Source organism: Pezoporus wallicus, unplaced genomic scaffold, assembly GCF_028554395.1.
Source record: "Pezoporus wallicus isolate ANWC-B61680 ecotype Strahan unplaced genomic scaffold, APGP_CSIRO_Pwel_v1 contig_6401, whole genome shotgun sequence".
Taxonomy (NCBI): Eukaryota; Metazoa; Chordata; class Aves; order Psittaciformes; family Psittacidae; genus Pezoporus; species Pezoporus wallicus.
In genome coordinates, this window is record NW_026638608.1 from 2,269,171 (window position 1) to 2,297,034 (window position 27,864).

A 27,864-nucleotide genomic window follows, 5' to 3' on the forward strand; every position below is an offset into this window, starting at 1 on the left:
CTACATCTCATGGGCAGGATTTGTGCTTCTAATGCTTTTAATGAATTCAGAATTTATACTAATATTTCTGTCCTTCATTTCATCATCTTTATGTGTGTCTCGGATTCTGTAACTGGCACTTTGCCTGGATGGGTCTGTATTCAGATCTGTTTATGCTGCTTGGATAGGATTTCCACTATTTAAAAGATGCCATTTCCTCCCCCCCCACCCGCCAAGTTTCATGTCTGTTCTTGCATAACCATGTGAATCCTCCCTTCCCTTTATTGGTTATAGGGTCCACATGCTTTCCTGTTTCTGTTACTTTTAAAAAGGCAGATAATTAATTTAGAATGTGCAGGCTCTGACAGTATTTTGTCTCTGCCTGTGTCCAAACCCATTTTTACATCCGTAGATGGGTAGGATCATAGTCATCTTTAGCAATCTTACTACTGACTATGGTTATCTATGGGGCAAAGGTGAGATGCTGGGCTGTCAGAGGTGGGGTTCTGCTGGCAGCTGAGTCAATACAGTGGCTTGCTGCTGCTGAAAGAAGGGGTGGCTTTACTTTCACTTATCCTTACCCCCTTTCCTTCTCCCTCGACTGGCTGTTTGGACATACCCACTCCTTCTTCCTGCTTGCTGTGCTCTTTTCTAACCCAAAAGAAAGCGGGCAAGTGTTTTGGCTGGGTGTATATTCTCTTGAACTGGTTCATAGAGGGGTCTTGTGAGAGCCAGAGCCAGCACAAGTAAAGTGGCAGCAGCACGTGTCTGGAAGAGGGAGTAAAACCTCTCCATTTTTGGCAGTGGTGAACTGTTAACTCCGCTTTCTGCATCTTGTGAAACTGTATCCTTCACGGTGCACACTGTCCAGTGGAGCTCATGTGCTCTTTTCCTGTGTGAATCCTGATGTAATGTCTTCCTTCCCTAGATGAGTTAGAATCAGCAGTTACCAAATTCTCTCCCAGAGGTGAGTGCTCTAAAGCTGTTGTAAGGTGTGCTTTTAGGTGGTCAAACTTACACACTTGTCATTTCCACCTGAGGGCTCTGGAGCACAAGCAAGCGTTGCTGTTGCCCAGAGATTTGGAAACCACTGCTATGTGTTCATGCTGTGTTCTGATTTGCCACTGCTTATGGCACTAAGCTACTGCTTAGAAGCTGCTCAAAAGAATTATCCAGTACTGGGTTAGTGTGTGTTGTAAGCTCAGTGCTGCTTCTGACAATTTTCAGTTCAAGTCAGACCCAACTGCCTATGGTTACGCAAATCTCAACTAAATACAGTCCACCCAGGGCTTAAAAAATGCCCTTTCTACCCTTATTAATGTGAGCATGTAAAGAGTTGCTTTGTAGTAGCTGGGTGCCACACACCTCTGCACTTGGCAGTTTGTCTTCAAGTCCCGTAGCCCAGGGACTGGCCCACAGATGATGGCAGTGGTTTTCCTCTGCTCTCCTCGGAGTCATTGCCATTCCTTGCCTCTCTGTTTTCCAGAAAAGCATGAGGACAGATTGCCCTGTTCAGGTTTCTAGCAAGCATACCTGAAGGAACAGAGCTACTCTGCAGGAGGAGACCTATGACTTTCTTCCCCAGCAGCTCTGTGTGCTGCTAGGGAAGAAGAAGAATAGGTAAAGGGAGTCCTCCCTTTCGTTGTACAAGCAGGCAAACAGACTTCTGGCGAGGTATTAATTATATGGTATAGACCTGATGTACTTGGAGGAAGCAGCACAGGTTTGGAGTGTCATGTGCTGTAGCAAAATTCTAAGGTATGATAAACTTGCCAGCATTGTGATGCTCTTACTGCTGTTTCCATGAGTGTTTGCCTGACTGATCAGCCAGTGGACTAGACTCTCAAACTCTGAGCTTCTGTTTATTCTCTTTAGCAGAGTTGTGGTTTAAAATCTATAGCATCTTACTTCCTGCTGTTTCTGTAGCCATCCTTGGGCTCTCTGCTCTGTTTAATGGAGTTCTCCTTTGTACTAGATTTGTTAGATGTTTGTGAAATGGCATGCTCTGTGTTTTGACCTAGTGAGTAGCTACATGGTGATGTAGCAGGAAGGGTCTGGTTCCTCAGATAGCTGGCTTGGCTGAGCCCCTCTTCCTGTAGGAATAAAGGGAGTTGGTATTTTGACCAGAGGCCTTGGCCCTGGGAAATTGTCCCTGAGGAGTCAGTTCAGTGGCTGCTTGTTTGGTTTCCATGAACATTTTTTGTTGTTGTTTTGGCAGTTTCCAGAAACTTTGAGGGAAGCAGCAGCAAATAAAAATCCTTACAAGATGCGTGAGGAGGGTTAACTTGCTACTTCGTGCATGTAAGGATAAAGAGAGGGTAAAATAATATGGATAAATAGGGGACTGAAAAGGTTAGTGCACTGGCAACTGATTTTTATATATCTGTAATTTTTTTCCATCTAGGATGCTGACTGAAATCAGCCCAGGGCAGTACTGAGATGGAGTAAACTGCTTAGTTGCTTGTTTAAAACATTGACACTCACTCCAAGCTGTGCCTTCCACCAAACTCATCCAGGATCCATTTCTCTCTGGGTCTTGTTCCTGCGTTGCTGTGTTTGAACAGAGCTAATGTCCTTTACTTTTGGCTGAGCCAACTCACCTCTCCCTCCCAGAGACACTTGGGTCAATATTGGCCATTTGCTAATAGCTTTGTCTGGGACTTCCTGGAAACGCCTGAAGATCCATTTGCTGTCAGGCAGAGATCAGGAATAGGTCTTGCACAAAAGGAGCTGTCACTTGACTGAGAGGACCATGGGAGGCGATACTTGCATCCTTGGAGACCAAAGCTGTTTCCAATTTGGCTGTTGACACACAGGGAGAGAATGGAGACTCTCTAATTTGTGCAGACTGTTGTTCCTCGTAATGTTTCACAGGACTAACTATAACTGCCTGTAGGAACACCAGACCGCTTCCAAAAGGAGCGGGTTCTGACTAAAGACTCGGCAGCAGGTGGAGTTCATTCATAGCAGGCTGCGGATCCAGACTGGGAAATTCCAGCTTCAGTATTTTTAGTACAGGCCTGAGAGTCAGGCTTGCTTTCTGTTCTGATAGAACGTGCCTTGCTGTGTTGTGCTGGGCTGCGTATCAGTTCTGCGTTTCTGAACGGTAGGTGGTTTATTTTTGTGCTGTCGAGGGGTGTGAATGTGAGTTTAGGGTAAGGATTCTGATTTGTGATCCTCATTGGAATTCAGGTGCAGTGGCTGTAGCCTTTACTACCTATAGTTGCTGCAGGCCACAGCCTGTTACATCAATATAAAATGGAATACGTGGAGGTTTTGGTTTAGGGTGTGGAGCTGTCGACTGCTATGACTGAAAAACGTGGCTGCAAATGGCTTCCCCTCTGTGGTTAGTGCTGTAACTTGTGGGTGGGACACTCATCTGAGGACAGCAGTACTGCAGTCACGGTGGTCTGAATCACTGGAGGTCAAGAGTTGGGAGTTTTGGCTGGTTGAGTCCCTATGAAGCATTTTACATATCACAAACTTCTCTTGTGCAATCTCCAATTTGTCTGTCCCGCAAACCAGTAAAACCAAACCCAGATCCTGGCTTTGTGCTCTTAAACATTGTACAAGCATTGAGCTTAGCTCAGCCCGCTGCTTTTGCATGCTCTGTGTCACAGGATGTGCTGGAGCTGTGATTTGCAAAGCCTTTACAAACTTCCTGACCCTCCTGGAGACTGTTCATAGAGCACTGGAAGAATGTTTTTGACCAAGCTGATCCATCTTTGGTAATTGTTTCCTGTTGTTCAGGACCTGGTCTGAGAGTGCTGAGAATCCTGATAGGAACCATGGAAGGGATTTTCTGTTTTGGGTTCACACAACTGGGTTGTCTGACTGTGAATCACAATAGGGGGCATTCGAGGCTTGTGTAGCTGGGGATCTGGCATGCTCAGAAGCCTTTGGTAGCTGAGAAGCTGAAAACATTTGTTTAGTAAGCTGGAACATGACCTCAGTTGAAGGCAGCAGGTCTTAGCACAGGGTGTTTTTTCCTGGCATGAGCTGTTTGCTCCTCAGGACTATAAACAGAGGGAAGTGAATATAAGATGTCACTTTTCACTTCAAGTGTGGAGAAAGCCATGCTATAAAAAAGAGGATGCTGTATATGACAGGAAATAACTCTTCCCTCCCCCTCCCCAGCTCTTTCTGGAAATGAGAACTACAGGAAGACACACCTTTGTGAGGGAGAAGGCTTTGAAACCAGAGATGCCACAGTGCTGCTACTAAGTTCAAGTACTCCTCTTGGAGGCCATATGTGAAGTGCACAACAGCCGACTTAACCTGGATTGTATGGCCTTGCCTTGCTCTGTGCTATCCTTAAATCTTCAATACCAGTAAGAACTTGTTCTTCCTGGTGTTTCTGTTGGCAGCTCCTGAAAGCGATAGCCACAGCAGTGGAGTGGACAGCTTGGGTTGATTTGAAAAACCTGAAAAGGCTGTGCTTGGTTTAGCAGCAAACAAAATAAAACCTATTCAAGCTATATTTTCTTTGGATGTGGGTCTGGTAACCTCACTGGTTGCAGTTTATTTAAACTTTATTTCTTCTTTTCTGGAGCAACAGGTACATCCTTCTGAAAGGAGATGGTCCTTAAATCACCAATCACTTCCAGTGTGAGGATGCTCAGCAAACCTATAGCACATTGAGGAATATTTCTTTCTGACCATGTAAGCAGTTACGTGCCTTGTGGGACTTCTGTTATCTCAGTCATCTTATGAACTGTTCTGAGGGAGCAGAAAGAGGATGAAAGCTCTTCTGAGGAAGCTGGAGGAAGGCAGAATGACTGCGCTTGTCTTTGTTGTAGGTGGGAGTTCATGTCTCTGGGCCCATTTGAGCTGGGGTCTGGTTTAGTGTTCAAGAGTTAAGTGGAAAAATTCTAGTCCTCCAGGAAAATCATTTGTGGTTCTTTCACACAGCTTGGACTGTAGGGCAGAGAGATTTGTGTTGTTTCATCCAGGAAACTGTGCTGACTCAGATCTTTAAGGCAGTTGCAGCGTGTCTCAGCCTGTGTGCTGTGTTGATGATCCCATGCCCTATGGGTCTGGTTAAGGTAAGGTTACCTTCCTGCCAACTCGGTGATGTGACCAGTTGAAGGATGTCTCAGCCTGTTGTATCAAAGATGACAAGATGTGGGTCTGAGATGCTCACTCAAGGAATGGTGCTGGGATCCCCAGGGACTGCTGGTGTCAAGCTGCAGACTGCTCAGCTGGTTTCCCACAGTGTCTCTGTGCCCTTGAAAGCCTTGCTGCTGGGTTACACAGGAGCTAGCTGACCCCTCATGGTGCTGGCACTCTGGCACCCGCACCATGCTGATGAACACACCGTTGCTGCGGTTACTGGGCAGGTCTGGGATTCAGTGAAATGCTTGTGTTAATTTGAAAGGAAGCGGTGTGGCCACTTCCAGGAGGGATCCTGTAGTGACCTTCATGGTTTTCCAGCACATGGACAAATAACCCTCTTGCCCCTCCAAGGGATCCAGTGGAAGGTCTGAGCTCACGTGGTGGCATCTGGTGGATTTTGTAGTATTCAGAATTAGCTAATCTTCAAAGTTTTATAGATGGGAGTAGTCTCTATCGAAAGCCTAACTCTTCATCTCAGTGGGACAAATGAGATAGCACCATCATGTGTGGTACATCATGTGTGCAGCCCTACTGATGGAACCATATCACAACTCCAGGGCTGCAAAGCCAAATACAGTGTCAGTGTAGGCTCAGGTGGAGGTGGCTCGTAGTGGTGAGGGATGTCTCCAGAATTCAGGAGCATTTCCGTTTGTGCTACCTGCTGCTTGCTCCTTTTCAGGCTGCAGGTTTTGTGGGCTGCATCTGAGATGTAGATTAGTTGTGGGATTTGGGCAGGAGGATGGCTGGTTTCTTTCAGGTGGCCTGGGCTGGATGGGGCTTTCACAGTTTGTGTCCTGGCCTGAGTTTTGGGGGTAAAAGTACAGTATTTCCTAAAGCAGAAGTTTGATTCACTCACTTCACTTAGACAAGGGCTACATTCTGGCACTGGTCTCTTTAAAACATTTTCTAAAAGCTGCTGAAGTCATAGAGTGGCTGGAGCTGTGCTTCCAAGAAATGTAATGAGTTTATCTAAAAACCCCATGCCAACAGCCCAGCCAACATCTGCTGGGTTAGTGAGCTGAATTGGTTCAGAAAGCATCTGATGGTCAGGGTGAGTTCCAGGGTCTGCATGCTGGGGAAAGGGGGATCCCTTGAGTCCTTCCCTTACGCTGGCAGCATGTGGTGGTGTCAGCTCTGCTGAAACTGCAGCCAGAACACTGAGAGGGTTTGCATTTCACCCCCCAGTGTGCAGTGAGCAGTTATTGATAAGCAGTTGCTGAAACTGCATTGAACAGGCTGTATTTGTGCACTCTTCTACAGCCCTGTGCCTGGGGTGGTACTGGGGCCTGTTAGTTGTGACTGCTTAGTTGGTGACAAGCTCTGGAATCAAGTCTCTGGTTTGGATCTCAGTGCCTGGGACAGGAAGCCACAATGATTGCTGCAGCTGATTGCACAGACCACATCTCACAGTGCAGTGTCTTGTCTTTGTTTAGGTATTTGCTGATAGTGGTCAGAGCTGGATGCAGGGCCGCTGCACTGAGGGAAGCTAACTGGTTTGGCTGGCTGTATTGGAGTTACGGCATAGACAGGATTCATGGTGGCTGCCATCACGTGATTTTGAAAGCAGTTCTGTCTGCCATGGGATGAATTCTTGTTTAGTTAGTCTCTGCAGCCTAGTGTAGCTAGGCATAACAACTATTAGATGGTTGCCTTTGCTGGTAAGCTTTTCTGAAGCACTCAACACAACTTTGTAAATCAGTGCCACAAATGCATAGTCTTGCTTGTTCTAAGGGGCAGTATTGGTTTCAAAGAACAGAGAAGCTTCAAGCGTTTCATGGATACTGTCTTTTGTTGAAGTTGTATGTGGAACCATAGCATGTATTGATACTAGTCTGGATATTTTTTACTGAGCAGTGACACGAGGCATGACTTGCACCAATACCTTGATAATGACAAAGCAGAAGGCTTCAAATGAACATCAGTCACTGGAATACATTAAACCAGTAACTACATGATTTTTGGACCATGTCATCTGAACTTCCTCTAGGCGGGTCTGTGAAGTAAAAATACCAGTGGCTGCTCTGTACTGGGCCTCCAGCAGTGGTTAGGTCTGGCAGATGACTTATCTTTTGTGCCTGGAGTTGTTCTGTATCTTAAACAACAACCTGTCCCTGCTTCACAAGAGAGCTGGGAGCTGTTGTGTGTCCTGCATTCAAACTACCAGATTGGTTACAGTTAGGAGAACTTTTAAATGTCTCCTTCTCAAATGGTTTGGAAAGCAAGTCAAGCTGTTTGATGTGCTTTCCATGTATGTGAACCTGAGAACTTCGGGATTTTAAGAGCATCTAACTGCACTTCAGGTTTTTAAGGTCTTACTTTGAATACACTCTTTGTATTTTATTGCTTTTGTAGTCTCTGGTCTTTTTGCATTGAAAAACATTGATGAGAATATAATGCCTTAAGAGCCTCGTGCTATGTTGTTTTCACCTGGAAGTCAGTGCTGCAGTCACCTGTTGGTTCATGGTTTTGCTGTTCCTGATAATGCTCTTCCATGTTGCTGAGAAAAGTCAAAGCAGCTGCTAAAACAGGGAATTCCTGTCATCAGTGTTGCTCTCTGGGGCTTCCCACCCCTTCCAGACTCCAGCTTAAGGGCAGTGAGAAGCCCTGTAGCAAGGCTCCAACAAGTCTTTTGGATGCAGCTCTGCTAGAGCATTGCAAATGTTTCTTTTGAACGGCTATTTAACAGGATAAATATACCCAAGCTCCCCATTCCTCTGCAGTTACTCACAGTGTAAAAATGCCTTGGCAGGGATTGGGTTACCGCTCCAAGCTGTCTCCCTATATGTGAGCTGGAGTTGTATTTACTCCTGGAGGTGGGGAGAAGACTTACTTGAGCCTAAGGAAGCTTTTAAAGTTTGGATTCATGGATTTTGCAGGGGCTGCTCAGATGAGTCTGCAGGCTCAGGGTTCGGTTCTGGAGACGCAGAACTTTTAGGGGACAGACAAAATCAAGGATTTGAATTCAGCATCTTGCAGGTATTGAGGGAAAAGGACTGGAGAATGATGTGTCATTCTGCAAGTCAGGGGTCTTGCCCTGAATGAGCCATGATTATCATGTAAAATCCATGTCCTCATTTAGACCTGCCCTTACGGCTATCTTGCTTTTTATTTCCCTTTGCTGATCCTCTGGGAATCTTCTGTTAGAGCCAGGAAAACCTGTAGCAGTTCTAGTTATTTGGGTAAACAGAGGTGTGGGGAACAACAGGGGAGGTGCACACTTGTTCTGTGCAGCTGCATCAGAGGGAATACTGTACTTTGTTCTCAGCCATCTCGCACTGATCACCTGTGATCGCACCCATGGTGCTGTGCCTGGGCTGTCACGTGTGGCAGTAGAGATGCTGGGGGAGATGGGACTGTGGTGGAAGGCATTTGACTCTGTGTGGTGGGTGGCTGGATGAAGAATCCTGTCTCCAGTGTCACTCCCTCTCCAGATGTCCCATGCAAGAAGCAGAGCTCCAGGCAATGTGCAGTTTGATGGATGTGCAGATGTGGCTTTGGGCTGTTGAAAAGAAAAGGCTGATATCTGAGGCATTTGAAGTACTGTGCCTCAGTTATGCTTCCATTTCCTCCCCAGCAATACATGAGATGTAGAAACAAATTTGACCCCCATCCTTTAGATCTACTTACTCTGTTGATAATGCTCTGATTTGCTGTGTCAGCATGGCTTAATAGCTCATCCTCAGTTCTTGGGAGAAATGAACTGCATATGGAAATCTGAGGTAGTTTTCTCTCTTTTGGCACTAACGCTGTCGTTGAGCTGACTGGATGTACTGTGTCTCTCTAGCCCTCACACAGGCTAGAGCTGTGCTGGACACTCAGTAGTAGAAGGCTTCTCCTTAACAGAGGAAAGCAAATGTAGATTTCTCTAAATTGCCTTAGTTAAAATCAAAAAATCCTAGACTGCTTGTGAATAGAATAGTGGAAAACTATTTACTGTGTGAGGAGATATGAGCATTAAAAAGCTGCTTGCTGCCAGTTGACAAATGTGTATTTGCTGATGCCTTGTCATGTAGGTTTTTCCAGAATTAGTTCATGATGTGCTCTGCCTCACTGTGCCACCTTAATCCAGGAGCATTTTGGGGATGCACAGAAGGCTCAGGAAGAGGGGAGTGAATAAGGTTTGGAAATGCATGGGAAGATACATGCAAATACCTTTCCTTTTTTAATAACTTCACTCTATTTAAGGGGGCTGAGTGTGGCTCAGATTTATAGACAAGGGGGTTGATGTGTGCATCAGTACAAAGGGGCCCTGTGTTATCCTTTGCTGTGCTGTACCTCGGAACTGTGTTGTGATCCCTGCTGCTCTTTATCAGCCAAACCTTGGATGTGGAAAGCTGAAGAATGTGCCCCTGAGGCTGCACAGGGGTGTTTCTGCTGGAGGACACTGCGTTTGCAGGACAGCGAGTGCTGACATGCAGCGGTGGCAAAGGAGCCTGCGTTGGAGCCCCTGGAATGTGTGAGCTGCTCCTCGGCCTGACAGAGGTGTGGGCTGGGGAGATAGCGCAGGAATGCGCAGTGTGTAACTTGACAGATGATTACTGTCTCCAGTGCAGCTTGAGCTGGTAAATGGGATTTACCCAGAGGTATTGTCCTGCTCTTTCATCTTACTTGGTAAAAGGCATTTTATTTTCTGAGCAGTTCAGTGCATTGGATATCAGCTGCAGAGGTCTTATCCCAAGCTGTCTAAACGACTAGCAGAGCTTTGGCAGATGCTGGGAACTACTTTGAAGCAATGTAGTTGCTATTAAGAGCCACTCATACATATCTAATGTATATGCAAAGCTGGGGAAGGTGGTGTTTGAAGACCAGAATCCCAAGGACCTTATAGTTAACAATGATTTTTGGCAAAAGGAAGGCAAGGGAGAGATGGGCAAACTAATGTACCTGGACCTCCAGATGTCTTGGAGTGCTTTATAGGAGTAAAGGTACCAAATGCGATATCATTCTTTAACTGTCCCTCCTCCACAGGAACATCTGTGTAGAAAAACCACCTGAATGCAAACACAAATGTCCTCCCATGACGGGGAGGATGTGGTTTTAGTGGCATGAATATGATTTCAACTGAGTGTGTGGGTTGGCCAGTGTAGGGAGGAGGACTCTGTCCTTCTGTTCCTCAGTCTCGTCTTTGCATGCAGTTTTATGCTGTGCTTGGCCAAATTGCCTGAGCCCATGGAGTACCCGGGCATGGGTATCGCATGTTGGGATGCACTGTGCTGCAGCCAACAGTGAGTTAGGGTTTTATCAGCTGTGTGACTGCACCAGCATCGTGATGACAAGCAGGAGCACCTGGGTTGGTGGCATTTTAGCAAGTATCCCTCACTCTTCCACACCCCCCTGAGCAGTGTGCTGTTAACAGAGGGGAAAATACACATTTCTATACACAGCCCGTGTCTGTGGGTGGGTTGAGCCCTACTGAGTCTTTGGAAACTGGATTCTACTCCATGCACATGTCTGTGGGTTGTCGATAGCTTCTTATAATGGTGAGAGTGGAAGGAAAAGTGATCCTGTGGAGGAGCAATGGCTTGGAGATCTAGTATAACCCTGTCTCTTTTACTTTATTGCCACAATATAGTTAAATCTATTCTCTAGAGATAAATGAATCTCTGATCTTTTAACCTGGGGAGACTCTGCCTCCTAGAGCTGAGTCTGTAGTATCTTAGGGAGTATTTGGGGCAGCAGTAGAACTTTGATGAGCTCAGTACATGTGCTTGTTTCCAGAGTGCTGAGTGATAGCTCCTGAGATGCTGCAGTTTGCTGGTGGAGGTGCAGCACATGTGGCACCGGCAGAAAACTCCTGTGTGCCTGAAACAGGGGCAGGTTCTCGGCTCCACAGGGATGAACAAGTGAGCTGAAGTTACTGCCAAGTTGGCCATTGCTCCTGGGTTTCATCTGTCTGCCATGGAAGGATGTGGTGGTGCCCTCTGATGGCTGGTGGTTGTAGGAGGATCCAGTCAACTGCTTCCTTTGGGTTGTGGGGGACTAACTGGTTGATTTACACCTCCTGCAGCACTGACCCTCAGAGTCGCCTTGGGGAGGAACGCTTCACTGCCCTATACATCGATTGAACCTTTAATATTTTGATGTATTTAATATTCTATTTAGGGAGCAGTCATTGTAGTGAGCTCAGTACTGCAATGTGAGGTGCAGCGCTGCACAAGGCACAGCATCTTTCATAGAATCATAGAATCCCAGCCTGGTTTGGGTTGGAAGGGATCTTAAAGCTCATCCAGTTCCAGCCCCCTGCCATGGGCAGGGACACCTTCCACTAGGGCAGGTTGCTCCAAGCCCCATCCACCCTGCCCAGGGTTGGGGCATCTTCGTTACAGTTCATCCGGTTACAGCTGTCTGGTCCCTTTTGGAAAGAAAGATAGAGAGCAATACATCTTTTTTCCATTAATAAATCCTCTTTCCTTTCCCCTATCTCTTATTTCACTTTTTCTTCTAATAACATTAAAAAGTTGCACAAATCCTAAATGAATGCACAGTGCTTTGGGACCTCTTGGGATGAGGCGCTGTGTGGAAAACAAAATGTTAATGGCTTTGGTTGGGTTTTGGTCTCTGGATGCAGAACTCCTTAGGGTTGACCTCTGAGGGAGTGATTTTGCAGCCTGTGCCTGTGGGTTGCAGTTGCTTCTGTCTCCAGGGCAAACCCCATGAGGTGGGGTGGGCTGAGCGGGCTCGGTGCCACCACAGCTCTCAGCCTGCCCTCCCCAGGGAAGTTCTGCTGCCCCTGTTGGACCGTTTGAATGGGCACAACTTCCCAGGCCAGCAAAACTTCAGGGAACTGTGCCTGCTGATGGGATTGGAGAACAGTGGCTGGAAGCAGCAACGGGCATGGGCATGGACATCAGTGGGAAAGACTGTCCCTCTGGCATGGCTGTGAGCAGGTGGGGTGTGGAAGGGTGGACCCTGGGTTTGCAGAACCTGGGGGCCAGCAAGCTCAAGGAGAGGTTCTTTGCCACCCATCGAGCGGCGTGTGAGCTCCTGTCCTGCTCCTGGCCGTCCTTGCTCCTCGTGTCCCACCGGGTGGGTTGGTGCCTTCGCGCAGCTGCTTCAGTCTCAGTTGTACAGCTGAAGTGCAGTTAGAGCAACCCAGTGGTTCCTTTTCTCCTCCCTCCACTTCCCATTCCTCATCTCTGCCTTGTTTGCTCAAGTCAGGAAGGGGGAGGGTATGGGGGAAGTTAATCATTAAACAGTGATGTCTTCTCCTTAACTCCTTCATGACCTGGGGGCAGGCTGTTCCTGGTATTTCCAGGCTGCTGCTTGTCTGCAGAGGAGTAAAAGCGAACCATTAAAAGTAGCTGAGCTCCTCTCTTCTGTGCCGTTCCTAAAGGTGTTGGTTTCCTGTCTGATGGTTCATTCAGCCCAGCACCGAGCCGAGGGGATGGAGGGTGGAGGGTGGCAAAGTGGTTTGGGTCCTCTTTGTAGGACTGGAGGAGTCAGCACCCTCATGAGATTTTCACTTCCTGGTGGAGTTTGCTTTGCCTTTGTCATTGGTGGGGAGAAGCAAAAACCACACCTTCTGGGACAGCACTTCTCTTGGAGGTTCTGTGCGTGAAACCTCCAGTCACAGGACCTGCCTGGTCGAAGGAATTGCAGCTCTGCAGCAGTTTCCTTGAGGTATGTGCCTTTCACTCTGGAATCCACCAGCTGTTCTTTTGCTTAAAAAGATAAAGTTCATTTTTCCCCAGCTGCAGAAAACTTGTACCCCTCCGGACAATCTGCTTCTGGGGTATTTTGGCCCCTCTAGGAAGATGCCTGTGGCTTAAATGATTTGGAGCATCTTTTTGACTAAATGAAAGGTGTATAGAGTTAATTTAATACAGTGTTTGATTTGCTAATGGCTGTATTCTGTTCTCTGAGGGCAGGAACTCTTTTTGGTGTGTGTGATGCTTTGGTTTGTGGAAGAGGGTGAATATAGAAGCAGCACCTTCCTCATCTTGCAGTGACACTGTCCTCCATCTGACCCTTTAATATATTTTCTTCAAGGGTTGCTAAGTGCATTGGCTGGTGCGGTCTGCTCTGCTCAGGAAGTGGCTTTGAGTTGGCAGGTGCCCTCTTGGAGATGATGGGCAGCCATTAGGGCAAGCATTAGGTGCTGGTCTGGTGCCATCTGATAACTTGAGCTCCTTGAGACCCTGGAGGAGGATGCTCTGTGATGGCTACGCTCTGGCTGAGCCCTCACACCCTAGATCTGAGTGTGGGTGCTGTGTGCAGGAGGGGAAACACAAATCCTGCTAACTGAGCCTACCTGGAGACAACTGGGAAGGCAGGGAGATCCAGGGGGTTTCCGAGAGCCTCCTCTCCTAATTCTCGTGAAGTTGGGTTACTGTTGTCTGGCTGACTTCCACATCTCCAAAGGGACCTGGCAGCTGTGTCCTGATGCTCTTATAATGAAGAGCACTGATGTCCTGTGTGAACCAGCTCCTCTCTAACAGCCTTGAAGAGGCGTGCAGCAGAGCTTGCTGCCCCAGCAGAAAGCCGGGCACCCGGCCAGCCAGGCTCTCGTTAGAAAGTGAGTGCAGGCTGGAGATTCCCCACCAGGGACTGCAGTGGGCTCTGCAGTGTGGGCTCACAGGACAGGAGGTCCAAGTCAGGGTATGCCTGTGAGTCACCATAGAGAAGTGCAGGGTTGGGAATGGGCAGAGGCCAGTCTGAAGGGAGCAGTCTGGAAAGGTGGGAATGCCTTTTCATGCCCTCCCTCTGAGGGGGGGAGCATTTTTCCCACTTTAAAATCCCTGAGCAGTGCTGTGGCGTGGGTCCCTCTGCCTGGCATGAGTGACAGTGTTTGTAGCTGGTGGAAGTTTTCCTTCTCTTCAGGAATTTGTGAGCAGTCTCCACCCAGCAAGTTGAGAGTTGTTGCCAGGAGAAGCAATGGCGTTTACCTGGCAGCCTCTGGAAGCGCGTTAACTGTTTGTGTGATGTATCCAGAGGGATTTTTGTTAGGAAAACCGAAACACGTGCTCCTGCTGCACTGATGGACTAATTGGAAGGTTCATGCTTCTTCCACTACCTTAGACTCTGGAGAAAACCCCTCCCGAGATCTTGTTTCCTGCAGAAAGCAGTGCCTGCGGCCATGGTAAATGACTCTGATGATGTGGGGCCTGTAATTAGTCTGTGTCAATATCCTGTTGTGAGTAGATCTCTGTGCAGGTTTCTCCAAGGCTGCTGTGCTGCAGGGGCAGGGAAGGTGCAGGTCCCTGTTGTTGGGCAGTTTCACAGTTAAGACAAAACTCCGAGGCTGACACAGGTTTTCTGGCTGCTTTGTTCCCCCTTGGTGTTTTTGTTGTACTGGACGTTGGGTTAATTCATTCAGTCCTGGGCTGAAGGAGTGTTTTCCAGGGCATTTAGCAGATCACCCTAGGTAAAAAGTCTTCCCAAAGACTTTCTGATACAGATATCCTGAATGGGAAGAAAGGAAAACCTCTAGTCCAGGATTTTACCTTATTGTTTTCCCCCTGCAGATGCCTTACTGGCAGACCTGGAATCCACCACCTCCCATATCTCCAAACGGCCAGTGTTTCTAACGGAGGAAACACCTTACTCCTATCCAACTGGAAACCACACGTACCAGGAGATTGCTGTGCCACCTCCCGTGCCTCCGCCACCTTCCAATGAGGCCCTGAATGGCACTGTGATTGACCCCTTAGACCAGTGGCAACCCAACGTGTCCAGATACGTCCACCAGCAAGTAAGTGAATGTGTGTGCATGGGGAGGGTGCCTGCTTGTTTTGTTGGTGCAGTATTTCTCAAGGAAGTAGACGAGGGGAGAGAGTAGCAAGAAGTGAGGATGAGTTTGGCTATGAGCAGGGTGGGAAGATGGGGGGAGGTGTGAAGTTTTAATAGACATAACTATTGAACCCCCTCATCATTGTTCCAGCAAGATGGTGTGATGAGATTAGAGTTAGTCATCTGTCTTGTAGCCTGTGGGAAACAGACTGGGGCTTTCCAGCAGAGATCTGCGGCTCATAGGCAAATCTGCAGCAAGTGGAGAGCAGTTGTTCCTGGCGTAACTCATCTGGTAGAGGCTGGCTTGGCTATAGAGCAGATGTTTTTGTCTGCTCCTGGGCTTTGTTCTGCCATGTCCATGCGTGGGATTGCAGTGTACTAGTGTATGTATTTGCTTTGCATTCTCTGTTTCCAATGCAAATCTCGTTTCCACAGCCTCAGTCCCAGTCTCCTATATACAGCTGTAGTGCCAAAAGCTCCAGTGCCTCTGTTCCTAGAGATGGAGTGAGCTCTCCTTCTCCCCGTGCCAGTGAAGAGGAGCACGTCTACAGGTATCTAGTCCTGTTAAGAGATAAGCCTGATTTGAGCCTGCTGTGGCTTGAGTTGCCTTCTATAAGTGGAAACAAGCAGTACTCCCTGTGTATGTTATGTTGCCTTGTGTGGATTTTGATTATCTCTTTTGTAAGAGGCTCTGTAACTTTCAGACTCACTCTAAACGTTGACCTGGCTCTTTGGTTTCCTCAGCTGCAGAAGAGGTTAAGGGTCTGTCAGACAGAACAGGATCTGGATTGTGTTGTGAAGGATACGCTCCAGAGACAACTGGCAAATCCAACCCCCTGTTAAGCAGCACAAAAGTTCTTTAGGGGAAGGGTGGCCTTGGGGTCAGTTATCCCAGGGAACTTGATTATGTATGGCCTGGCAGGATGTGCAGTGACTTGAATTTTCAAGTAAATTTAAACTTCTTAAACTTTCATCTTAACTAGTGATAGCTAGCTAGCTAGGCAGATAGATAGATAGATAACTATTGCAAATAATTGCAAATGTGGCTGCTCTTACAGTGAGGGGCTGGAGGAGTGCTATATGGTAGGACAGACCTTTCTGCTGACATGGGGATGAGTGAGGAAGAGGCTGTCAGAATTTCATCTCTGATGGCTCTCTACAGTGCACTCTGTCCTGGGTACCTTTTCACACTGTGGAGACTGGTGTTTCTTTGGTGTCGTGGTCTACATGCCTAGCTCTTTCTGCTGGACAAGAAGTTGCTTTCAACCAAAACTAATTCTGGGTAGAGGCAAGAGCTGCCCAATGGAGACAGTAATTGCTATTTTTTCAGATGCCTGCGTGCAATTAGTACAAACTGGAGGTAATTACAGCCTGAAAGTCCTGTACGAGGGTCAGGCATGGCTTGGTTCTGGTGTGCATTATAGCACTGGATGAAGTGTGCCCTCCTCAGACCGCAGCAGAAAGATAGTAGCTGCCCTTACGGAATTCCATAATTGTCACTTGTGTCACAGGTGTCAAAGTCCTAATGCCTGTTACTTACCAACACCCTTACCTGGAAGTGTGCGCAAGATGTTGCCGTTTTGGATTTGGGAAGTACCTTTTTGATAAAATAAGAACCTCTAGAGCATTAAAAGTTATTTCTTCCTTGGTAAGTCTAGGAGAATATAACTTCTCTGCCCTTGATGATGGCAAGGCTGTTATTACAGTGTAATTACTATAAAAACCACTGCATCAGTGCTAAATTTTGCTTTGAAACAGTTTGCAGTTATGTGTGGTAAATGGAATTGCCCATATAGGATAAGCAGTAATTACAGCCAGTGTTTTATACACACTTGTGCACAGGTAAACTTCTTTCAAGGCTTGTATGTTTAACAGAGTAGAAAATAGCTACAAATTACTGTCTTAAAAATTGATCAGAGTTCCACAAATTAAAGGCTTGAGGACTTGAATAGAGACCTTGAATGCTGCAGGAGGCTACCACATAACCTGCTACTTTTGACTTTGTTGATAGCTTGAGGTTTGTTCTTTGCATCTTTCTGCAGTCTCTGCTAGCCCTGCATTCCCTTGCTTCAGGGAGGAGGGTTTTGCTGCCTGGTGTGATGTCAGCAGAAACAAGTCATTTTCCTGTATGCAAGCTAATGGTTCTGCTGCTGTTGTGCGTGTCCTGGATCTGCAGATGGTTAGCTCTTTGGTGCAGCACACAGTCCTAAAATCTGAGGCCCTGTCCATCAATGCTGTTTCTTTGTAACTGACAACTGAAGATGTGGCTGTGTTGTAGTAATTTCACAAAGCACACATCTTGTTTCCTCCAGAGCTAAAGGCATCAGCTTGAAAAGAATACAGTACCTGCGTAAACTTTGTGAACCTGATATAAGTTTCCTTCCATCCTTCTGCTGTATCTTGACATGGAAGTTTTACATTTCCCGTTTGTCTTTAGTTTCCCGAACAAGCAGAAGTCTGCAGAGCCATCTCCCACAATGAACAGCTCCTCTCTGGGCAGCAACCTCTCAGAACTGGACAGACTCCTTCTGGAACTGAATGCTGTTCAACATAATCCCACCAGTGGCTTCCCAGCAGGTAGGGAGTAGCAAGACATTTGGTATGAAGGGATAGTTTGATTCTCAAAATGGTAGCCTGTTTTTTGCTTTCCAACATCTCACTCCAGCTCCTGATCAAAGATTCATTTAGTATGGGTGGGATCTCTTGAGGTCTGTGGTGCAACACCCTGCTCAAAGCAAGGCAAGCTTCAAAATTGGCTCTTAACTGAAGTTTCCGAGTTAGATTAGGTTGCTCAGGCTCTTGTGCTGTTAAGTTCTGACTTGTGCTGTTAAGTTCTGACTCAATGGTGAATGTTCACAAGATACCTGGGCAGTTTGCTGCTCTTGCCTGTGATAAAAATGTATGCATGGCCTCAGGAGTCTGAATGGTTCTTTCCTGCTCACCTTTCTCAGATGAAGCCAACAGAAGCCCATCGCTGCCCAGTGTCACTGGCCCTCACTATGTTGTCCCAGAGAGCAGCAGCTCTGTGGGAGAGAAGGCTGCACCCCCAACAAAAGAAAAGCCAAAGCGAAATGGTGCACGTGGGATTGAAGATGTGCGTCCCAGTGTGGAGAGCCTGCTGGATGAGCTGGAGAGCTCTGTGCCAAGTCCAGTGTGAGTAGTGCTTTGGTGTTTGCTGGCTTGGGTGGGGTGGAGCAGGTTCTTGTGGAATAGTGACTGTGGACTTAGGGGCAGATGCTGCAGGAGAGTGATGGACAGAAAATGGGCTTTGTCTAAAAGGGGTCAGAAACCAAGCAGGTGTATGAGGATGCAGGTGCTTTTTTATCTACTCCTGGATGAAAGAATACATAAGTCATGTTCCAAGAGGTGGGTTGTCCAAACTCAGATTTATAGCTGATCACAAATATCCACCATGTGACAAAATGAATGTTTGGTCATCATCCATTTCTTAATGGATGGGGGGTGTGTGCGCACTCACGTTAGACTTGGCAGAGGCAGGGTCTGTGTGTGCTGTGGAAGCTGGGTCTGGGGGAGGGCTGGCCATGGTGGGCAGTGCTGAGGACACTCCTCATGCTGTGGCACTTTCAGTCTAGGAGTGCTCTCCCAGGCTTAAACACATTCATTTTTTGTTTCCCTCCCCTTGTCAGCCCGGCAATCACTGTGAGCCAGGGCGAGGTGAGCAGCCCCCAGCGGGTCACCAGTCAGCAGCAGACCCGTATATCTGCTTCTTCAGCTACACGAGAACTGGATGAGCTGATGGCATCTCTCTCTGACTTTAAGGTACGCTATCATGACAACTTCAGACTTCATCTTGTTCCTCCCCACCCTCGGACTCCCTTTGTTTGTTAGCCACATTTGCTGACCTTGTTTGGTCTCCGGAATGCCTTCTTTCCCTCCCAAACTTGCTCTGGGAAATTTCCTGTCATGGTATTTGTGTGCTCTGAGTGCTTCTGTAGGTGCTCTCAACTCATAAATTTTCATCATTGGCAGGGTAAGGCAGCTCTGGATTCTGTTTCTCTTTGGCTCTGCAGTTTGTCTGTTTGCCAAAGATAATGAGCTTAGTTACTGCTCAGTACAGGGTGAATTATTTTGCTGTGCTACAACTTAACAAGAGGTAGGGGAGCATGGAACATCAATCTGCTTACTGACAGCGACCAGGCTCTTCTGTTCTCTGGGCTGACCCTCCTCTTCAGAGGGTATTTTTGCCCTGATGCACTTTTCCTAAGGAGGATCTTCCAGGCATGTGGAGCAGGCACTGAAGCCTTTGCAGCAGACAGCTGGAGGCTTCAAAAGTTTCCATCTTAGAACAGTATCTCTTACTCACCTCAAAATGGGATTAAAGTCTGGGCTCCTTGTGGGGGCAGAGAATGGCAAGTGTTGTTCAGAATCTTTCTTGGAAGCCAAACTACTGTGTTGGAAAAGAACTGCTACAGCAGTCACAAGTAGCACGTAAAAACCCCATAATAGGATAAGCTCAGGAGTAACCTGCCCATGATCATCTTGTTACATGATACTTGGATATCTACTTAGCATGTGTACTTGGATAACCTGTTCTGTATTCAATAGGTATGTTACTATTCTTGTACTCAGTGGTTAACTGTGGAGCTTACTTTCATGATACTTCATTTACCCATAATAATAGCAAAATGAGAAATACTTCCTTTTCTTACTTTCTACTTTCAGTTGCTTTGCTTATAGCCTTACTGAATTATCCACTTGAATTTGTTCGGATAGGTGGAGAAATCAAGCATCTAATGTCTCTTCACTGTTATTGTCGGGTTTGCTTTTTGTACGTACACATGCAACTGCTTTCTAATCCTAAGAAAGTGCCTAACTCTGTTTTTCACTTACATGGACAATCCTGCTGATGCTTCATGTTTCTTGTCTGTGCTGAGCTCCACCTCCTCCTGCCATCACTTTAGGTGGGGCAGCCAGATCTGATGTTTCTGAGGAGACGTAGACAGGAAATTCAGTGGCAGCTTTGCTGGTTTCCTCTGTGCCACCGTTCCTGTGAGCTTTTTTGATGTGTGCTGTGGGTTTCATGGACATCGTTACAATACCCTGAGTTTTGACCTAGTGCTTGAGTTCAGAACCCAGCAGTAATTGTGCATGCTCTGTGAGCCTTTGCTGGGCTTGAGTCCAGTGTGCCATTTCTGGCCCGTGTACTTCATTTTGTGAGACCCTAGGAGTTACTGTTTTCTCTAGACTTACTGTAGTGTGTATTTAGTCAACTGCAAATATTGACACCTTCGTGTTGCCTTTTTTCCTCCATACCAGGCCCTAGGGTAGAGCGCAGGATAGCTACAAGAGTCTGGTCAGTCTGGTTGAAAAGCTGCACAGTTGTGAAACTGGAGCAAATTCCCACCCGTGCTGCTGGCATACCCTGCCTTGCTCCTTCTGCATCCTCTGGGAGCCTGAGCACCGTGGCCTTGTGCCCCAGCTGCTTTTATCAGGGCTTAGCAAATAGGCTTGGGGTGAGGCTGTTGCCACCAACCTTTGCTCCGAGGTAAGCTCTTGGCAACTAAGAATGACCTTGCCCAGCACAGGATTTCCTTGCTAGATACAAGGATGGGACGTTTTTAACTGTGGGTGTTCAAATGCTTTTCAGTCTTGAGAAAAGGCTTCAGAGTATTTGCGCACCTCCTGTAATACCTACATGACAGAGACTAGCTGCTTTCTGTGATACTGCCCACCTTCCTGCCTTAGTGTCTGGCTAAGCTCTGAAAACAAACTGAATTGCAACAAGATTTTAAGATTTGGGCTTTATAAACACAGCCTTAGAATTTCTGTGAGATATTGAGCTTGTCTGTGCCTACACATTCTTCCCGAAGCACAAAGTATGTGGTTTCTGTGATTATTTTCCTTGTGTTAATACTGTCATTGACTGTTTCTAACAGTTACTTCCCTTTTTCCTGACCTCCATGTTGCTTCATTTTCCCTTCAGTCCCTCTTTGTTTGTTTTTACCTCCTCTTTTTGTGCCAGGCAGTGGTTTTAGCTTGTCTGTAAAAATGTGCTTCTAGTCGGTACTAGGATGTAAGGGAGAGAAGTGGAGTCTTTGCAGAGGTGAAGGGTGAAAGGCTCCTGTTTGAGTACCAGGCCTGTGTGTGGCTGCAAGAAGCAGGACAGAAAAACTCAGTACGACGTGTAATCAGCTGGAGTTAGTACAACTAGAAGTTGCACTAGATTGGGATTGGAGGAGTGGAGGCACTGCTGTTTAATTTCCCTCATACCCAGAGTAAAAGGTACCATTACAGACCGATACATTACCCTTTTATCATCTTTTGCTTGCTTTAATGAGTTGCTCATTCTTTTTGCTTCCAGAATCCATTTGATTTTGGTTATCTAGCTCATCAGTCAGTGGGCATTGAGATTACTTAATGCTCTTGTTTCTTTGACCCCTGCCATTTCTGTGTAATACAATGCCTGCTTACTGCATAGCTGGATGCTTGTATTTAACTGTTCTATTACTGTTAGGCTCTTATTTTGGAGCTAATACATTTTTAATATGCTGGAAATGCTGAGTGAAACATTAGCTGTGCCTTGAAAATGACTGACTTCATTTTAGGAAGTCTGGAAACCTAAATGTGAACCACAGCAGAAACCCAGGTTACTTTTACAGGCGCATCCAGCTTGGACAAAATACAGAGGGAAGGCAATACTGGGAAATCCCTTCATGTTAACTACTGAATGTACTTATTAGGCCTTTTCCTCTCTGCTGTGAGTGTGGGTCTTGCTGTGCTACTCAAACAGAGGAGCAATCTGTAAGGAACTGTGGTCTCCTATTCATAGAATCATAGAATAGGTTGGGTTGGAAAGGACCTTAAGATCATCCAGTTCCAACCTCCCTGCTGTGGGCAGGGATGCCTCACACTAGACCATGTCACCCAAGGCTCTGTCCAACCTGGCCTTGAACATTGCAAGAAATGGAGCATTTATCACATCTCTGGGCAACCTGTGCCAGTTCCTCACCACCCTCACAGTAAAGAACTTCTTCCTTACAGCTGTCCTGTTGCTCATTCCTTTCTGAGCACGGTCTCCTTATGGCACTACTGTTGTGTGTGTGTGTGCCAGCTCCTGACCCTATAGGATGGTAGCAGCTGAAAGTGTCTCTTAGATCTACTGGCAGATTTTGTTCATGTTCTGGTTAATTTTATCCTTTTATTCATGATAAGCATCTCAGAAAGGTAAGTAGAGCGGAGGTTCCTTACATGGGCTTAGGAAGTTCTGTGCCCTGCTACCTTATAAACATCCAGCTTCTTGAGGCTTCTTTGGAAAAAATAACTAAGAATTAGAACAGGTCTCGATAGCTCTTGGGTTTGGAAATCCTTTGTAGATACATTTTTAAAACTAGGAGGGCTCAGCACAGGTCTTAGGTGTACAGCCCTAATGGCTGTGTGAACTTGTCCAAGTCACTCATTTCCCTTCTAAAGAAAAAGGAGTAATGCCAGTTTGTCTCCTAGGGTTTAGCCAGGAATCACTGAAAATGGGGAGAGGAGGACCCATGATCCCAGGTCTTTTCAAAAGACCCTGTAAGTCAAGGAAAACCAAAAACTGTATTGGTTGCTTTGATTAGAGTGTATTTTAGATCAAAATTAATACTGATTTTATTACAGTATAAATGTGAAGTCTTTGGCCTAAGGGGAAGAGGCTAATCTAGCCACCTAAGCAATGCTTACAGGGCATGGAGTGACTGACAGACTCGTGTACATTCAGTATGTGTCTCTACAAGGTGAGATTAGTGATGTGAATAGAACAAAGCCCATGTTATCTGTTCCTGCTGTGAATGCCCTGAAGCTTTGTTTTCATTGCCATGAACTCATCATACTGGAGCATTTTATTAGTGTATCAAGAAGAAAATGTCATGCTTTGTTCTGTTCATTGATAGCTTTTTCTCAGCTTTGAAATGTAAAATTTACATGCCAACTATGTGTAAAGTTAACGTGACCTTTACTCACAGTCTGGACAGTCCTAGGCTTGTAGCTGGCTTCCCTGTGGCTGCTGCATGACTCCATCAAGCTGAAGGTGAACACATGAGCTGTCACTTAGGAAGGGCAAAGGAAAAGGATCTCCATGGCTGTAGAATTTCATCTCCTGTAATCTCATGTTAAGATCAGCACAATGTCATACCTGTTCTGCTCCTTGATAACTCATTTTCCTTCCTTACTGTTGGAAGCAAGGCTTTGGATCAATAGGGCTCTTTGATTTGGAGGTCACAGTTGTTATAATGCTCAATTCTTTGCTTTTTTTCCGTCTCCTTACCTCTGTCTTTTATTTTTTCTCTCCTTATTCCTTCTGTCTCCTTTTTGCAGACCAGTTCTACTATGTCTCTGATTTCTGAACCCTCTCTAGAACCAGTTCCCAGTTCAGCCAGTGCAGACTCCAGCAACACTCCTCGCAGTTTAACAGCGCTATCCCATTCCAAACACCCTTGTGCAAGTCACAGTGGGGACTCAGAAGTGCCAGCATCTGCCCCCTTGGCAGTCCCCTGCCCTGAGGAAGGCAGTAGCGCTGTAGTTCTGCCTGCTTCAGGGCATCCTGCCACTCTTCCACGTATGACCTGTTTGCCACAAACAGCCCCTGTGCCCCCACCACGGATCTCCTCTGGTTATGCTACCTGTGGGGAGCAAATGACCTCTGCAAGGCTGAGCAGGAAGCCTGACTCTTCTAGAAATGCTTCCCAGGTCGTGCCAGCTTCCAGTTTGGAGCTTCTGTGTAGATCTGCTAATGTGGAGGCACAAGGCCTGGAGCACACTTTGGCGAAAGAGACTGGGAAGAAGGAGCAGAGAACTGACCCCAGAATCTCAAGTGTTCTGATTTCAAATGCTTTAAATGGTCAGGGAAAGGGGCAGATGCCTAAAGAGCTGGATCAGCAGGGAGCGTTCAGGGACAATTCAACCCTTCCTTCCCAGGGCAAGAGTACAGAAACAGCTTTAGATGAGTTGTGGGCCCTGGGGCTGTCTGCCCATGTGCCAGAGGTACAGGCAAAGAATGACAGCACTTTGAATCCTGTGTATGAACCTTCTGTTGTTGCCCTGGACCGGTGGGATGTGTTCCCAGACACTAAAAAACAGTTGGGCTTTGCAGTGGAGAAAGGACAGGAGCTAAAGGCTGAAGTACTGCACGAAACCAAGGTAGATGGCTGTCCTGATAAGGTCAAGAGGAGGCAGAGCAGAGACAGAACTCCTAAGAAGGCAAGTGCTGCTAATACGAACAAAGCCGGAGGAGACCAGGAAAATGAGCAGTTCAGAAGCTCTGCAGTCACTCCGGAATCTCCTGAACACATTTGGAAAGCTGAACTGGATTTGCCATGCGCCTCCAAACCGCCCATTGAGAGGATTTCTGCATCAGGCCAGGCAGGCACTGAATGAATGTAGGAGTAGGATGAGTCCTAGCTAGGACTGTTGTGACAGCACACTAACATTCTGTGTGTGATGTGAGTGTGTCTGGGCTCACCCACACTAACAGCATGCAGCTCTGAGAGTGTTACTGACAGCTGCATGTCAGAGGTTTGAAATCCTCTGCTTTATCTTGTGGTCTCTTCTGCATGTCAGTCAGCAGCACAGAACACGGCAATTTGCAGGGACTTCCCTGTGAAATGGACTTTTATTCCCTAGCTGGGGTACGGCTCAGGCCACAGAGGCCTCTGATAAGGTAAAAGGGCTGTTTCATGCCACATGTTCCTGACTTGGGGTGGCAGCTCTTCCACTCACCTTTTTGGGTCTCATTCCTGGAGCTGTGTTCTTTCCAGTGCAGGAAGTACCCTTTGTGCACCAGACAGGCTCTGACCAAGAGTCTTATGCCTGTAAAGGGCAAACACAATGAGGCTGCTCAGTGTCCTTGTGACGCTGAGGCTTCTTTAATGCTCAGTGGCGTGGTCATGCTGCACCTCCTATCTTGGCTTCCTGCTGTTTAATCTTTCCCTTCCTTTTCTAGATAGTTATTTTTGGCTGCCGTGATTATCCTTACAGGGTTTTTCCTTGCACTGACTCACTGTTCTGGGCTGTGCCAAGAGGAAATTTGGCACTATGGAATAAATGTCATCACTCTCCTGCTCACAATTGTCACTAATGGCTTGAGTTTATGTTTTTGCATCTTGGGGCTTGCTCCGACATTGCTCTTCTCTGCTGATATTATTACCTTTGTCATTTAGATTAAATCTTTAATCAAGAGGACAAAAGAGACAGCGAATGTGCATCCAATGTATCGAGACCCCTCTCCAAGGCGTAAACTAGGCCCTGCCATATTGCACAAGACTGAGTCCCAGGACCGCTTGATTGAAGAGCTGCAGGACAGACTGGGCGTCACTAAGCAGGAGCAGGAAGAACGGGAAGGCCAGGATGACTGGCTGACAGAGGGGGTCACTGCCAGAGCCCAGGGGGAAGAGCAGAATGGTGGACAGCAAGTAGAGAAGGTAGAAAGCAGGGGCATGCTCTGGGGAGTTCCAGCATGTCCCTCTGTCCAGAAAGCCTTGTGTGGAGGTGCAGGTGAAGTTTCTGTGTGTCCTAAGCAACATGACATGAAGGACTCTTTCTACTTGCCTTTGTCTGGCCTGCAAAGGGAAGTGGCGTGCAGGGCCTAGTTCTTGATGTTTAAGAATTGGAGTAGGATCTGAGGGTGCTGATATCTGTTTGGGCAGTATGCTACTATCACATGTCAAATGTCATGTGGGTATTAAAACCACATGTGGTTTTAAAACCACCCTGGGAAGCCTGTTACAGAGGTGTGCTTTGTTGTCCCCAGTACTGTACCTGTGCAGGAAGTTCTGGGTGTAAGATGATACTCTTCCTGGAGCTAAAAGGAAGCATGTTTTCTAGTTCCCTTCTCTTTCTTGCTGCTTTTTTTCCCTTAGATAAACATGCTGGTAACAACCGGCCTTCCTGTTGCAGGAAGTGCCTGTGGGTTCTTCTCTTTGGGTTTATTCACCTTTCTTCTTCCTCTGTGTCTTTTTAGGTGGTTTTTCCTGCAGAATTCCCATTCCCTCCAAGGAGGATGGTCTCTGTTCCTGCCTCTCCCCCACTCCAGTCTTCCAAAGAAGCTACAATCTCTGCTAATGCTGCTCCGTCTCGTGTCTCTGACTCTACACCTCTCCTCCCATTCCCACCTCAGCCTTCCCATGTGCCGTCCAACCCTGCTCCTAGTCCAGTCTCCTCCTTTTCCTTTAGCTTGGCTCCCCAGCCTCTCTTCCAGTGGGAAACTTCTGATGATGATTATCATGAGCTTTCTGTTGTGGGCACCCCTCCTTCTGAAGATCCTAGGCATTCCTGCTCTCCCCAGGCCTGGACCCCTAGCACCAAGACAGTTGTTTCTGTTGGCTGTCAGACTGAAGATGATGCTTTCTTCCCGCAGATTCAGGCAGGCTTCTCTCTTCTGGTTTATTTTGTTAGCAGTGTTTCCCAGTTCGGTTATTGCTCCCAAGTTGATAGCTCAGTAGATACAACATTCAGGAAAAAACTGGTACTGAACTGCTAGGTAGGAGAGAGGACTCATTGGCAATATCTAGCTCCATCTGTGCCTGTCTAGCACTGCAAAGTACATGTCTGTGTTATAACCTGCTGGGCATGTGTGGTTCCTGTCTGTCCTGAAGATCACTTTGTGCAGCAGGGACTCTGTTTTCCTCTGGGATGAAGGAGGGAGCTCCAAAACAGAGGCTGCAGTTCTCCCTGCCATGATCTCTCTTGGAGTGGCAGGAGTAAAAGATGGCAAAATCTCAATACTGGAAGGAGCAAATCAGCAGCTCCTCCTGTGTTTGCCTGTTTAGACGGGTGTCCACAGCACAAGCAGATTTTGGGGAGGAGATGATGTGATTAAGAGCTGTGTTCTGCATCTCCCTGGGGAAGGGCTGTATCTCCAGGGTGGTGGGAAGTCTTGCTGTAGATGAGCAGTGCAGTGGTGTGCAGTGTTATGTGTACAGGCAGCTCAAGCAATGAAGACCTCTGCGTCTTGACCTGTTGTACTTTCCAGGTGACTTCTGCTCCTCCCCTCATCCACAGTACCAATCTGCTGGCTGCTCATGCACCCCTGGGCCCACCCACCCCCGAGAAGGCAGGACCTCCTTTCTATTTCCTTAGCATGGTGTGTGCTCTTCTGGTCCATGAGTGTGCTGCCAGTGCTGCTGGGATCTGCCCCTGGAGCTCCCAGTGCCGTTAATGTCGATGGTATCTGGTAGTGCATGGTTTGCTGCTCATAGAGCCCCTGGCTGAACTGAAGTGATAGTAGATCTCATGGGTGAAGGGTAGGAATTTGAAGGGCCTTTGCATGATGGATTTACGTGGATGCTGTGCTGAGTGTCCCCTGTAAACAGCAGGCACTGTGTGCAGGAGGTGGAAACAAACCTCTTAGGTAGGGACTAATCTATGAGCTGTCAAAAAGGTTGGATCGCCAGGCCAGGTGGCAATTACAGTGTGCATGGGTGGTTGTACCTGCACTGAGGTTAGCTGTGGCTTGCAGGAGTGTGTGGTACCTGCAGGCAAGGATGAAACGCTTTGGTGCTGCATGTTGAACTCATCTTGCCTCTTTTCTCTCCATTTGTGTGTGGTGTGGGCACCTGCCCTCCCTGGTGGCCACAAGGCCCTGGTTAGAGTGAGAAGGGGATATGATTCAGCCCTCTTCCTCCTGCTGTGCTGTGCAGGAAGCCCTGGCTTTGTCCTGGGGCTCTGGCCTGCCTCTGCATACAAAGGCCTGTTGTCTCTGTCAGAAGTTCCCTTGCAGTGATGTGCTCTGGAGACATTCACTATAACTATTTGGTAGCAAATGACCACAGTGTGCCTGAGAGTTTGTTTTAGGTTCAGGATGTTGGAGTGTGATGGAGGCTGCAAGTTATGGAATGGCTGGGATAGGAGGGGAAAAGCTGTGTGTTAGGCTCCACTGGGAACTGTGCTGCATGCAAGGCAAGGCTGACGTGGAGTGTGTGTGTAAAACAGCTAAAGTTATGTATGGCATGAGGATTTTTATTCAAACAAGTAGAAAGCAGAGTTTGTCATTGAGTAAACTGACTACAAGTACAACCAGCAGCAGGATGGAGAATAGAGCTCCTCCTGTGG

The 27,864-nt window shown here is 47.2% G+C and overlaps 1 protein-coding gene across 3 annotated transcripts in view; it reads left to right on the plus strand.

Annotated features, from left to right (window-relative positions):
• The window catches only part of PXN (paxillin), a 45,089-nt gene that overhangs the window by 10,514 nt on the left and 6,711 nt on the right, over positions 1-27,864 (plus strand). The window contains exons 2-9 of one of the 3 annotated variants that reach the window (XM_057411498.1): positions 14,559-14,785; positions 15,259-15,374; positions 17,261-17,400; positions 17,775-17,976; positions 18,471-18,603; positions 23,134-24,177; positions 24,975-25,235; positions 25,775-27,650. In XM_057411498.1, coding sequence (XP_057267481.1) covers positions 14,559-14,785; positions 15,259-15,374; positions 17,261-17,400; positions 17,775-17,976; positions 18,471-18,603; positions 23,134-24,177; positions 24,975-25,235; positions 25,775-26,293 — 2,642 coding nt within the window. In that variant the 3' untranslated portion in view covers positions 26,294-27,650. Of the gene's footprint in view, positions 1-14,558; positions 14,786-15,258; positions 15,375-17,260; positions 17,401-17,774; positions 17,977-18,470; positions 18,604-23,133; positions 24,195-24,974; positions 25,236-25,774; positions 27,651-27,864 lie in introns of those variants that run through there. The other 2 variants (XM_057411499.1, XM_057411500.1) reach the window with 2 other exon arrangements.